This window comes from Sturnus vulgaris, chromosome 4 (genome assembly GCF_052056855.1).
Source record: "Sturnus vulgaris isolate bStuVul1 chromosome 4, bStuVul1.hap1, whole genome shotgun sequence".
Lineage (NCBI taxonomy): Eukaryota > Metazoa > Chordata > Aves > Passeriformes > Sturnidae > Sturnus > Sturnus vulgaris.
The window spans coordinates 14,643,745-14,658,702 of NC_142246.1; the positions used below are offsets into that span (position 1 = coordinate 14,643,745).

General features: G+C 36.2%; 1 protein-coding gene across 1 annotated transcript in view; it reads left to right on the forward strand.

Annotated features, from left to right (window-relative positions):
- CC2D2A (coiled-coil and C2 domain containing 2A) overlaps positions 1–14,958 on the forward strand; it is a 53,641-nt gene that overhangs the window by 9,553 nt on the left and 29,130 nt on the right. Inside the window, exons 7-14 of the mRNA XM_014883200.2 lie at positions 1,118–1,254; positions 2,485–2,616; positions 4,487–4,696; positions 6,760–6,863; positions 9,689–9,829; positions 10,242–10,398; positions 12,810–13,042; positions 13,912–14,089. Coding sequence (XP_014738686.2) covers positions 1,118–1,254; positions 2,485–2,616; positions 4,487–4,696; positions 6,760–6,863; positions 9,689–9,829; positions 10,242–10,398; positions 12,810–13,042; positions 13,912–14,089 — 1,292 coding nt within the window. The remainder of the gene's footprint in view (positions 1–1,117; positions 1,255–2,484; positions 2,617–4,486; positions 4,697–6,759; positions 6,864–9,688; positions 9,830–10,241; positions 10,399–12,809; positions 13,043–13,911; positions 14,090–14,958) is intronic.

A 14,958-nucleotide genomic window follows, 5' to 3' on the forward strand; every position in this document is an offset into this window, starting at 1 on the left:
TCCTGTATTTTTGCATAGCATGGCACCCTTTGATCTGCTGAATAAATCTTGCACTGACTGTCTCTGGCAGCAGAGAGAGATGTTTAATTGCAGCTCTCTGACACTGATCATCCAGTCGAGTCTGCAAAGGTCTCACAGCTGGGAACATGCACACCTCAGCAGGGTCATTACCTGCTGCACGGGCAAGTGTACTCAGGGCGCCTCAGTTGCTTAGGGGTAACTTCCTCACTGCTATCTGCAAGAAGTGAAAGGTGCTGGCCCCTCTTCTGCTGTTTAATGTATGCAGCATTGATCATATCTCTGACTGAGCTTTTTGCCTGATTCCCAAAGAGCTTCAAAGTTCTAAAAATTGCTTTGTAATATCACTTGCTATTTGATATTTGAACTGGAAGAAATAGAAACAAATCTCCCACTATATACTGGAATGATACCAGTACAGCTTGCAGTGCAATGTCATAATATTTGACATTGTGTGCCTGTTTTATCATGTACTGTAATTTAGTTCTGACTATTTCCCATGTGATCCACTGTGTTCTGGTTTAGAGGAGAACTTTTGTTTTAACCCTCAGTACAATCCCTCCCTGTCTGGAGATTGCTTCTTGAAAAATACTGAATCCATACACATAGTGAAAAAGCCCTGCAGGCAGGTCTTCAAAATGAATTTCACCTGCTGTTATTTGACTAACATAACTCTTTATGCATGTTTTGTATTTTGTGTGAGACCAGGTTAAGCAAACTATTTATTAACAGTAGGTCTGATTCATCTGAAAGTTTCACTTTCCATTGGAAAGGCTTAGAAATGCTTCTCTAGTCAGTTGCTGCTCAAGGTTTTTTACAATGTTTTGCAAGCAACCATTAATACTAAACTCCACTAAGTAACTTGAAATATTTTTTGGTAAGGAAATTTTTAGTTATCGGTTGATTGGAATTGTGACACTTCGTGGTACTGTCTTGATTAAGATAAGGACCTATTTTAATTCTGTATTTATTTCTTTTTTTTCTATGTAGAAAAATACTTCTGACACCGTACTTAATATACAGTTCATTTTAAGAATTAACAAACTAAAACTACAGTTACAAGGTATTTTACATGGTTGCCTTTTTAATTTCTCGTTAGTGCCTGCTTCTGAGAAGATGCCTAGAAATATGCAGCCTAGATACCTTGAGGATGAAGGTCTTTACACTGGAGAAAGGCCCTTTGTATCACAGTCTAATCAAAATATTTTAGAAAACAGAATTCTCAGACAGGACCAAGTAAGTCACTGCTGCCTTTTTAGTTGTGACTTCTATCAGTATTTTATTTATCTTTTTAAGTATCTTATTTTTGTTATAGTTTAAGTAAGTGGATGGTCATGTTAATATGGGGCTTTCATCTTCAAAATGTTTAGCAGCATCAGATGTTGGGAAATACAAATTTTTGTAGGAGCATGTTTTTAGTGTAACCTCATTGTCATAATATCGGACTGCGTCTTACAAAACTGGTGTCTTTTCCTGGCTCTGCTTGTATCCTTCTGGGGAGCAGGTCACTGATCAGACTGTAAGGCTAATTAAATATTGGTATCGCTTATCAGAGAGGTTTCAGAATCCTTCCAGATTTTTAAGAACATTTTATGGAAAGACATGGGAAAGTGGCTTGAATATATTTTGTCCTACTATATTATTATCATCCTATACATGGAAAGGTGTGTATTCAGTATAGACTTCAATTCCTGAGCAGCAGCTGCCCTTTATATTTTTTTGTGATTCTGTATATTCCCCATGTGCTTTTGTTAAGCAGATTGGGAACATTTGGACCTAAAATCTGTGAGTGGGCAGTTTCAGCCCTCTTAGTTTTCTAACAGGTTGACTTCATGGTGTTACCACATCAGCATTTGGCTCAATGGTCAGATTAAAACAGGTGTGGAACTAACAGGGTAGGGCAGCATCCTTGGACAGCTGCCCTGGTTTAACCTGTATTTGAATCCAGGTAATGAGAACAGAATTAGAACAATGTTGAACGTGCAAAGCCACAGATAGCAATTGCTGTGTAAAATAGTTACTAGTCTGCTTTCATAGATACTGTTTAGGTTGTTCAGGTTGTGGAACAGAGGATTTAAGAGGTGCTTTGATAAATTACCTGACCTGCCATTTAGGTCTTGTGTAAAACAAGACTTAGACTTCTTTCCATTTTAGTGATTTAAGAAAATAACATATAAATAAGTGATGTGTTGATTTTTTTCCCCTTTCAAATCTGTAACGCTGAATGTTGAAGGAAAAATAAATCAGTATAATCAAAGTTTGAGCAACGTCTTGGTCTTTTAATTTCAAAACTTGCCTCTGGTATATTTGAAGATTTCATTTTGGTATATTAGGAAAGTTTTGGTTACTAAAGTCACAAAGAATCAATAGTCACCTTTTATTCTGTATTTTTTATAAGAATTATGATTTTGCAAGTAATTCCTTTATAGAGCAAGAAACAATATATAATTTTGTTTTCCTTTGTAGGGGAAAGAGTGGTTTGGTGATGATGGCAAAATCTTAGCATTACCTAATCCAATTAAACAATCTTCTACTAGGCCTCCAATATTTTCATTTGAAGAAGGCATTGCACCAGAACTTGAAACAGTGTATAGAAAGGTAAACATATTTCATATATGTGATTCCTGAGACCCAGTATCCCAGTTCTTCTGCACCAGAAATCCCCTGTGACCTGAAGGGTTTTGTGCTGAGAACCATGACTATTGACTATTTTTTTGTGATTTCACATCTGTTCTTTAAATCAGTTCTACCTTATTAAGTATATATCTGTTTTTTCCTGTAAAAATGCATACAAAAGGATGAAGAGTTTAGCTGGTAGTGCTGGTTGAAGTAGTAAAGTGTCAGCCCATGACAAACACCTTCAGGTCTGTGAGTCACTAAGATCATTGTGAAGGCTCCCTTGGATATTCTCATGCCAAAGTAGGATTGCTCCTATATTAGTGTATCTATAAAGTTTGCTCATGTAGACAGCGACTAATTTTGAGTTATGTAGCATCAATTCAGATATTTTTGGGAGGTTGTGGAGTTTTTTTCTTTGATGTTTTTCTTGTTTGTTTTGTTTTGTTTGCAGGGTTTTTTGTGGTAAATTTTTTCTAGTCACAGCATTACCTACCTTGGCAAACAACAGTTTCAATGTGCAGTCAGGACAAATCAAAATAAGTTTCAATTTAAACCATTCAGCAATCTTGAAGCAAGCATTAATTGTTCTGCTTGTTAGAACTCTATTGCCCTCTTGGAAAAGCTGACTTTCAAAATTTTATATAGAGTGCTCTTGTGGGACACACAAGTGTTTCTGACTACTTTTGTTGATACTGATTTAAATGTTGCCCTTTAGTTGATGCTGGTGATAAATATGCAATCCACAGGCTGCATCCAGTACCACAGATCTGTGCAGGGTGCTTCTGCAGGCAGGAAAAATTTACTGTTTAGACCATGTAAAGATAGGCCAAGAGAGCTTATGTTTCAAGAATACCGTGTTTACATGAACAGTGGCATAGAATGTGACTTACATATCTAAGTCACAGTGGTAAGACCTTACGGGTCCTTTATTGGCAGAAAAATAAATAAAGCATAAGGAATTCAATATTGTCATTTTTATGACACATTGTATCTTACTAAACATTTTGATGAGAAACTGTGGAAGGATCAGGTGGACTCAAGTGTGTTTCATGGCCATTTGTATCAGTCCTATAAAAGGGCTATGCAACAGCTAAATTTCCCTCCAAATCCCTTTTTTCCTTTTCTCAGGAAGGAATTGCAACAAACACTATATAACTAACAATCTTTTATGGTAGCATAATATCAATGATTAATGTCTTCTGAAGGATCCTGATAAGTGAGAAGGAGTAGCCAATCTGGAAGCAAATTCAATTCTCTTCTGATTTCAGTAACTTGAGGATGTAAGCCATGGAAGTCTTTTGGCTGCAGTGGATTTAAGCAGGCTTTTTAAGCTTTGTTGCTGAAAGCTTTCATTTACCTTCATTGGTCTGAATTTCCCAGATGTTTGAATGGGAAAGCAAGTAATATATTTCCTAATCTATACAATCTACAAGGAGAGCTCCTTGTCTTCCTAATCTACAAGGAGAGCTGTTCTGTGAGAGCTAGACTCTATCCTAGAGCTCAATTCTAAGAGGAAACAAAGCAGTACTAAACAAGTGTGTCGAAAGAGAACTAGCAGGCTCTGCTTTTTCTAATCCAGTGTCATTGTCTTCATTGCTCGGCAAAACCTTCATTATACAAAGAATGACTTCTTATTTCAGCCTCACATGGGCTATAGAAATTCTGTTGTGTAGCCTATACATGGTGGTTTTGTGCTATCCACTTGTCAATAAAGCAAGAAGTTAACACAGTTTAAGACTCAACATTTAAATGTAGGTAATGCTAAATGGGTCATTTTCTGACAAAGAAAATCCTTGAAGGATACCGTTTTCAGAATCTGTAAATCCATTTTATTCTTCTTTTCTTTCAGGCAATAAAAATTACATCTACCAATCAGTATTTTGTTGGACCTGGAGATTTTCAGGGGCTGTTTCAATTGGATATTGATATTTCTGGACTGATATTCACCCATCATCCCTGTTTTAGCCGTGAGCATGTGTTAGCAGCTAAACTGGCTCAGTTATATGATCAGTATTTAGCAAGAAAACAGAAGAATCTTACCAAACTTCTCACAGACAAGGTATTTCTGTTCTGTCTTCATACCTTGAAGGTGAATTTGTCAGAAGTTAAAAACCTAAATATTTGACTGAGTTGCTGTGTGTTCAGTGCAGAATTGCATTTTTAAGATTACGAATTTCTTTGATCTTTCATTTTGAATTAACCTTGAAGTGGAAGGAATACAATAACATTTGCGTAATATTCCTTAGAGTATCCAAAATGTTTTCCAGTAAGTGACAAATAAGACATTAAAGATTGTGTACAGCAGTTCTGACAGGGAGACAGCAAAAGACATTATTCAGTGATGGAGGGAAGTAAGTGAAATTTAGTTTCAGTTACCAAATCAAAGTAAAAGGAATCAGTTTAATTTCACCAAATTGTACAAAAGTAGAGCCCATTTCCAGGTATGTATCTGTGACAGATGCTGCGTTTCAAATGCATACTTCTGCCATATTTATTGCAGCACTCTTGTGACATGGCAAAACCCAAGGCTAGATGTAGACTCCTCTGTTTCTGGCACTGTCACTGACTTGCTGGGTGAGCTTGAGTGGGCTGCTCATCCTCTGTGTACCACCACTCTTGCTCCATCTCTACTTCATTACTGGAAGTAATGGCAATGCTCTTCTCTGGTGTAAATATGTTCATGAACATTAGGCATTGTGAATACAGTGCTGATGTCATCAGGGCACACAAGAGTGCTTGTCTGTAAAAAAAAATTGGTTGGATTATTAAGTACATATACATTCAGATTTCCATAAACTAAAGGTCATGATTTTCTACATTAAAGAACTATTAGAAGGGAAAAATAATCATTGTATATAAGTTAATTTTTATATTAGTGTGATGAGGGTCAGTAGGTGGTGTACAGATACTTCTGAATTTTTATGTAAAACATTAGGTTATAATTCTAATGATGGACAGACATTTCATACAGTGTCTCAAAATTATTCCTTTTGGAATGGATAACATGTCTTCATTACAGGAACCTATAGAATCATAGCATAATTAAGGTTGGAAAAGACCTGTAATACCATCAAGTTCAATCATTAACCCAGCACTGCCAAGTCCATCACTTATCCACTAATCCCCAAGTGCCAGTCTGCACATCTTTTAAATACCTCCAGGGGCGGCTGATGTCCCTGCACAACCTATTCCAGTGCTTGGTAAAACATTCAGTGAAGACATTTTTTTCCCAAGATCCAAGCTGACATCCCTGGGACTTGAAGCCATTTCCTCTTATCCTATCACTTGTTACTTAACAGAAGAGACCAACATGTTTCTACAGCCTCCTTTCAGGAATGGTTTAACCTGGAGGAAAGGATGCTTATGGGGGACCCTATTGCTCTCTACAACTGCCTGAAAGGAGGCTGTAGCCAGGTGGGGGGATCAGTCTCTTATCCCAGGCAACCAGAGGGAAGTCAAGAGGACATAGCCAGACGCTGTGCCAGGGAAGGTTAAATTGCACATCAGGAAGAATTTCTTCACTGAAATGGTGATTAGATATTGGAATGGGCTGGTCAGGGAAGAAGTGGAGTCACCATCCCTAGAAGTGTTCAAGAAATGACTAGATTGGCACTTAGTGCTATGGTTTAGTTGGCATGGCGAGATTCAGTCAAAGGTTACACTTGATGATCTGGGAGGTCTTGTTCAACCGTAATGATTCTGTAATTCAATTCTATGATTCTGGGCTTTTCTAATCCACTAAGCATTACCTTTAGTGGCCCTTCCTCGTCCCAGGAAAGGCTTTTGTGAAAGTTGAGACTGAAAGTTTGCTGACTTGAGGTCTTTTACCACTTCCATCTTTGATTCTTGAGCTTTCAGAATACTTCCTAGATCAGTCTTCCCTTGATTAGATCTGTTGCAGTGATCAAAGTTAGTAAATCTCCCTGCTATATCCAGGGATCCTGATTAAAATGTCATGCTGAAGAATCACCCCACAGACATGGCAAAACCCTGTAAACACAGAATCAGGACAGTTCAGGGTTTTCTGTCATTAGTAATTAGCTCTTTCCTGTTAAGGTGCATACCTTGTAAAGGTGGATACCTTGTTAAGCCATCTGTTAATTGTTTTTTTGTTTGTTCAAGCTGCATGCTTTGAGGAGTGCTGTGCAGTATAGTACAGAAGGTGGTGGTGGCGATGGTGTTCCTGTGGCTCAACAAAGCATACCTGAATACAAAATGGAGATCAGGTGGGTATGAATTCATTAAATTGTTGGGTTTTAAAACCATATTCCTTTTTTTCCTTTACACGTTGGTACAGAATATGATTCATGTCAGACTTTAAAATTCTACTATAAGTAGCTCTAGAAGAATTTTGAGGATTTAAGAGTTCTCACTGATAAGTTACATAAAAACTTAGAAAGAAAATACAGTTTAGGCTGAAATTTTCAAAAGTGGTCTAATTTGATTATGTTTATTAATTTCATAATAGCTATTTACTGGTGTGTTTTGTATAATTAAATGTAATTAAAATAAAATTTCAGTAGACTGCAGCTGGATGCACAAAATTGTTTTACAATGCAATAAGGTAATTTTTTGAACAGACAAAACCCCTAGTTTTTTCCATCCTCTTCCTCATTACTCAAGTGTTCTTGATTTCATCCCATTATAGGGTATTTTGGCCATGTTTGTGCCAATGGATTAATACAAATAAAATGGTAGAATTCTGTTTTACAGGTTTACAATTATTGTTATGGGAGAACAGCTGGGTAGTAAAAGCATGCTGCAGTTTTTGGCTCAGTAGTGGTAGTTTGTATTATTTCTGGCAGATGAACAGTGATGAACTGTAAGTGTTAGCAGCATGATAAAAAATAAGGTTTTTTGGATATCCATGCTGAACAGCCTTTTAACTAATAGATAACAAAAGTCTGAAAGTTTTTCACAACTAAGAGTAAGCAGTAATGTATTCATTTAATGAAACAGAACTGTAAAGTGATATAATAGGTCACATGATAACACAATATTAAAAAAAAATTAATAACAATCCTACTTTCAGCCTTGAAATTTACATCTGCTAAACTTATGCATCCACACACTCCTCTTAGATTGAGAATTATTTCTTCAGATTTTTGTTCTTCATGTACAGTCTCGTAATACACTGTTATCTGTACAGAACATAAAATAGTCTATAATTTATTATTTTATACTGAAGGACAGAGAATTTCTTCAATTGAAAATAGAATAGCTTTTATCAGTATCTTATTAATATATCTGCTAAAGAACAAGGAGCAGGAGGTGTGCAGTTACCACACTGTACCTCAGAGACAGGAGCTCTCTCCAGGGAAAGCATGAGAATTGTAGTGGGAAGATTCACGGTGGGAATGAGATTCTTGGATTTTGGCAACAACCCTGAGGCTTGCTTGATGGTGAACTCAAATTAGAAAGAATATGCCTTCTGTGTATTTGATGTGTTTTTCTAGATCTTGAGTTCTTTAATTTAGTTTCATGCTATTATGAATCTGGAGAAACTCAGCTGAAATCAGTGAGATCAGTGTTGCCTAAGTAACATGAGATGAGTTTGGCTGGTATTATTCTAGGGCTTTTCATATCTGTAATTCATTTTGGCTACAGCTCTGTTATTGGAAGCTGTTACACATATGAAGCTCAGATGGGCTCAGGAATTTTTGCTGTTATGGTATTCAGTACTAATTTGGACCACTTATGTTGGTAAAATCATCTGACCTGCCTTGTCTCTCTTTAACGTTGCATTTCCCTGATGGTCAATGTAGAATAATTGTGAGAAATTACAGACATGTAGCATGGAAAATAATGTAATTGTTTCCTCCACCCTGCAATAACATAACAGATGTATATGCTTTGCTTTCTGAAGATCAAAGCCATAGTTTTCCATTGGCTTTAGGAAGAAATGTCATCTGAATACAGAAAACTTTTGCAGATTGGTGAATTCAGCCCTACTGCCTTATCTTCCTGAAGCAGGAAGCCAATGTATGCTGTGGATTCTGTGATTCAAGTTCTTGTGGGTAATGCATTTTAGCAGAGATGATTCTCTACTGAAAGGTCCTGCTTCCAAATCCAGTTCATTAGATAAGTGTGATTACTGATCTCATGCTCCTCATGCCTTTAAGTTTCATCTTCTAGCATAATCTGGTTGACAAAAAAGAAAAGGTTGCTACATGGCTAGGTAATATGCAAATTACTAGCTAATGAAGTAGAGAAGTTACTCATACTGCTTTCTGAAGTTTGCATTTCTTTGTTTATTGTTTTCCCTAAATTGGCTTATGCTGTTAAATGATGTATGATGTCTTTCTTCTCTCAGCCCTAACTCTGTCTTTGTTTTCCACATTCTCAGAATATGACAAGTAATAATGTGTTAGTTTACATCATTTTTTTTAATCACAGACTTGTTTTTCTACCAAGATAATAGTGGAAACAGACTGTGCTTGTGCTGTATGGATATTTATATTGGAAGTGTGTGATGGTCATTAAAAGTGTTAATGAATAGCTCTTTTACAAACAGATTAGGGGGTGGAAATGTGAAATACCAATTCTGAGACAAAAAAGGCCCATATTAATTTTGTTCTTATTAAGAATCTTGTGCATCTGTCAAAGGACTGACTACATTACTTCATCTCTCCAAGTCCTTACTGGAGCTAGAAGTACATGAAGTTTAAAACATCTTTTGTAATGTACACATGTAATGAGCATTGCTTCATAGCAACAGTTTAGGTTTCCTGGGCTGTTGTTTACATTAATATACTTTAAAATGTTTTTAATTATGTACAGCTGTAATAAGCATTTCCGAAAACTGTGAGATCTCTAAAGAACAGACTAAATTAAAGTCAGATTGTTCAAAATAAAAGAGACTGGAATATAGGAGGAAATCAAATCCTGTAATCTTCAAGTCTGAATTTTACGTTCCTTGGATTTAAACCACTGCAGCCATCAATCAACCTGAAACCCCCATCACTTGGCTTTTGGTCCCAAGTTTTCAATCTGATGTTCCACTGAGTTAGACAATTCCAATTGATTTTGTGCTATGTATGTATGTTTCTAGACAAACCAGAAGACTTCGTGATGCTGAACAAGAAAAGGACAGAACATTGCTTAAAACCATTATCAAAGTTTGGAAACAAATTAAATCCCTCCGGGACTTTCAGAGGTTTACTAACACACCCATGAAACTTTATTTGAGGAAGTATGTCTTGATAACACTTTTTGTGCTTTATTTGCTAGCAGTGGAGTTGTAATATTAATTAATTTGGAAGCTTAGAATTTTGATATGCAGAAGTAAGACTTTGAGCAGTGCTGGCACTTTGAGCCTGCGACTATTCCTTTTGAGTTTGGGGAAGAGGGAAGGTTGAAATAAGTAATTACTGTAGCAGAAAGGAATTTCTACAGACTAATGGGTAAAAAAAGTTACTGTCTGGAATTAATATAATTATCTGCTATCAATACTTAAGAGTATCTATGCTAGTCTTTTTAAATAAAACACACTTTTGATATAATAAAATTAATTAATGAAGAAGTAGATTTCTGTTATATATTACAAACTTAATTGTAACCTTTATGTAATTTTATGCAACATGCTGATGATTGTTGTTTTGAAGGGAAGAGGTTGATCAGAAATCAGATGAAAAAGCATATGAAGCAGAAATTCAGGCTGAGATAAAGGAGTTGCTAGAAGAATGTATGGAAGAATATGAAAAGAAAATGGAGGAGTATAAAACTGAGCTACAAGACTGGAAGTCCTGGAAGAAGGCACAGGTTTGTTTAAATCATTCAAATTCACAGGAAAAAATTGCTACTAAATGTGTCCAAAATTTGTCCTAATACAGAAAAAAAAATCAGAGTTATGCACGCATTTTATTATGTTCAGATGCATTCTGTCTATTTAGAATTTGTTAGTCTGGTAGTTGTTAATTAAAAAATTAGAATGTATTAGATTTTTGTGAGGTATTGTTTTTCTGCTACTGATTTGATTTTCTGTGCTTCAGTTCTTTCTTTCAGTTTGGTAGTTTTGCAGCATTCCTATTAAATTAATGTCTTTCTTGCAAAGAAAAAATATGGTTGCATTTTCTTCATGTGAGTGGCGAAGCAAAATAATTAAGGGATGTTTCTAATGAAGTAGCATTTGATGTCATCTCATGTAGATATATGTTTGAGAATGTCTCACTAAGTTCAGGAATGTCTGACTGAAAGATTTAATTAATATTCTAGCCTTTCACCTCTGAAAAGCTTTATTGCTAACAGTGTGTGCTGTAGTTAAGGTCTCAGTTGTGCTTCAAGGGGATATTGAGAAGTACAAGTGCTACAGCAGCACACTGCAACAAGATCATATTTGAAATTGACTGTGGCATAATCAGGTTTGCTTTCATAGTTAGGTGGCAATACACTGATTCTTCAGGATAATCGGGGTTATACTTGAATATAATTATTGCCCAGCTTGAACACCCTGGGTTTTTGGATACCAAAGAAAAATAAAGCTAAAGAAAATGCTTCAAATTTTCACAGTTTTTTTTTGTATGTCTGCTGATACTTCTATGGAGAGTTTTTTCATATACATGCAGCCTCTATGGAAGGCATTTAAAATATTTGAGAGGAAGCCAATATTCAGGAATTGGAAATTCCTGTTATCAGAACACAAGCGGGCACATGACTCATTCACATCATGTCAGTTACTTGTAGGATAAGATGAATAAGTGTAAACCTTGAAACGAAGGCAGGTAGTCATGAACACTGATCCTAATGCAAACTGTTCATCCACCAGTTATGCCTTCACAAATACCATTATGGCATCTTTTTATTGTGCTAGTCACAAACTATCTTGAGACTGACAGGATTGTGGTTCTTTTGTTTTAGAATGAAATTATCTTTCTTTTGTACTGAGAAGTGTTTTATTTTATTTTACTGAAAGTACTTTTTAACTTAATCACTGCTGTTGGTTTCTTACTAGTACAGATCACATGAATCCAGGACCCTACAGAATCACTAGGTTGGAAGAGACCTTCAAGATCATTGAGTCTAACCCATGCCCTAACACCTCAACTGGACCATGGCACCAAGTGCCATATGCAGTCTTTCTTTAAAAACATCCAGGGATGGTGATTCAACCACCTCCCCAGGCAGACAATTCCAGTACTTGAGCACTCTTTCCATAAAAAAAAAACTTCTTCCTCATATGCAGCCTGTGTTTCCCTTGGCAAAGCTTAAGGCTGTGTCCTCTCGTTCTGTCAGCTGCTGCCTGATGAAGACCAACCCCCACCTAACTACAACCACCTTTCAGGAAGCTGTAGAGGGTGATAAGTTCACTAGAGCTAGGTGAGATTAAATAAATTTAAAAGCAGATACAAGAGCAAGAAGGATAACATAAAGTTAGGCAAAGAGAATATTTTTTAAGAAAAATATGTGAACAAGTTGTTTGGCTTACTACTTTAGTTAATGAGGAGAATATGTTTTCTTTCCTTCCTCTTCTGTTGCTTATGATGTGTTAAGTTGTGAAGTGGTTGGTGCTTCCAACCAAGCTGTACTTCCAAGTAATCTAGAAGTCTGTGGAAGGAGGAACTGTTTTGCAGTTTTTTAAAGCTGAACATGCATGTAAACACTGGAGTTCAGCAGTTTAGGAGATGCTGAAAGGCATGTGTTCTGTTTATTCTTGTTTGGCATGAGGAAGGGAAAGGATCATTCTGTTCATGCTAAAGATACTGCTAAGCCAAAAACACTTGTGCTCCAGACTTCGTGGCAGAGGTGGATTTGTTTTGTCAGTGTATGTGCAGAAGTGCATCTCAAACAACTGTGTCTACTGGCTGAGTAACCTTCCTTCAATCCTAACAGAATGTACGTGGTAGCTCAGGCAAATGAGAATGCAGCATCTAGCCAGAGTGTTCAAGAAACATGCTGATTTTGAAAGTTGGAAGAGAAGATTAAGTAAATGTTTTGCTTGGAGCACATTATGATTTTGAAGCATATGAATGGAATGTATTGCTGAATTCTGAAACTAGTGCAGTCCTTTACAATGAGAGAAATCTTTTATGTGTTTATGTGTAATACTAAAATTATACTGTCATTTTACTGTACATACACCATCTGTCTCTAGCACTTGTGAATCAAGAGAAAAAGAGAAAAAATTGCAGAGATTGAAAGAAGTTCAGAAAAAATGTTATTGTTTTTATATTCAGAAGTCCAAGAAGAAAAAGAAGAAAAAAGATACTCATGTAGATGAAGAATCAGAAGATTATGATTTTGGTGAGGAACGTATAAAGCCCATTCCACCTAAAATGGCCAATAGCCTGGAAATAGAGCAGCAGGTTAGAGAAAAAGCTGACAACTGCAGAAGGAAACCTGGAGAGCCTATTCTGGTTCCTGAGCTGACCCTCTCAGGAAGCATAACTCCAACTGAGCAGTGTCCTCGGTAAGACAAATGAATGTTGGCAAGCAAATTACCTTATTTGTGATTTTTTTGTAATTTATTAATTGTTTGTTTGCAACTTCAGAAGCAGGAGCTCACCATTCTGTTTAGCCTAGCTTCTACTTTTGAAGGTGATATAACTTAATTTTCAAGTCACATATAACCTTGTACATAGTACACTTAAAAATGCATTTCTGCACATTCCCTTTGAACCCTCTGATATTCCTTGAGCATCTGCACAGACCAGGAATCTGGTTTCAGTGTAGAGTCTGGGTGGCTGCTGGCACTACCACTCTCACTAGCTAGTCCTTTACATGAGGTCTGTGCTGTAGTGAACAAAGGGAAAAGAAAGAAAGTGTGTACTAAACCAGAGATTGCACTGTGGAAAAAAAATATATACTTGTTTTCTGCTACTTTCCACATTTGCACACACAATTTAACATACCTCTCCTGATTTTCAGTCATTTAAATACTGCTTTGTTTTGTACTTAGTTCATAAATAGCTTCATTAGGGAATGCTGCTTGGCTGTTGTACTCCCAGTGACTGAAAACTTACAAAATTTTATCTCAATTTGTTGTGCTTTGGAGGAAGGGAGTGGAAGAGAATTTTTTTTTCCTAGATAACTTCTTTTATATGGAGTTACCTTTAGTGGATCCAAAATCTGACATGATAATTTTAAAATCATTTTATATTCAAAAGAAGATAAAACAGTTGTTAAATAAGAGTTCTAAAGTCATTCCTGTAGTCACATTTTTAGAAGAATACATCTATTTTTAGGTGGGTTCTGTCTCCCCCTGAGAAATCAGATTTTCATTAAAGTAATAAAAATGTTATTAAAAATTATGTGATAGCTTGTTTGACATATTTACAGAGCAGAAGTTTTGCGACGAGAAGATGTGAAGAAACGCTCAGCATTTATAAAAGTCCTTTTCAACTCCAAAGAAGTGTCAAGGACTGTTACCCGACCAATAAGTTCCGATTTTAGAGTTCACTTTGGACAGATTTTCAATTTACAAATAATCAATTGGCCAGAGAGTTTGAAACTACAGGTAGATGTTGATTTATCACAATAACTTTTAAAAGATGATATAAAATATAATTAGTCCTGTAATGCTTGTGTTTTGCTCTATGGTAGTGTCATAAAACCTGTGAAAGACCTTTGTAAATCATCTATCTTATGCTTCTTCCTTGCTTCTCCAGTCTTTAACTTTTTCCTTGGCTGCTATGTTTTTGATGCTTATGCTTTCTAGGTATATATAGAACAAAACTATAGTTTGGATGGGAGAAACTAGTTGGAACTTGTGATTAAATATGTTAGTGGATCAGCCTCTTAATTTTGGAAAAACTGATTTGTGTTGCAGATGAAATTGTTAACATGGTCTTCTTAAAACATTATTTTCCACACGGTAAAACCCTAATATTTACTGGAGGGGAATAAGGAAAAACAATAATTTCTAGTAATGTCCATAACTACATTTGACTTGATCAGCAGTGCAGTTAAATCAAGCCACTACCACCCTGCATTCCAAGTATGGATTAATAAATGGTTCACATGAATACTTTTCAGAGTTAATACGAAATATATTTAGGGGAAACAGAATCAGGATCCTACTTTTCCCTTTAGAAGACTCCTCTGGTTAGGTAAAACTGGTAGTTCAGGAAAACTTGTCTGCTTATTTATTTAACACATAAATTGAAAAGGAGAAGGAATACTGTTTTCCTGGATTAAAAACATTTGAATGGACAAACAACACAACATCACTCTGAGCCTGCAGCTGGCTAGGAAAGAGAGAAGCAGCCTGCAGTCCTGCCAGAATGGGAACTGTGCGCCATACCCTGCCTTTCATTTTAAGGGAGAATTAGGCAGAATCCCTCCAGAATCTTGAGCTGATCCAAGTGAATGTCACAAGCAGTTGCA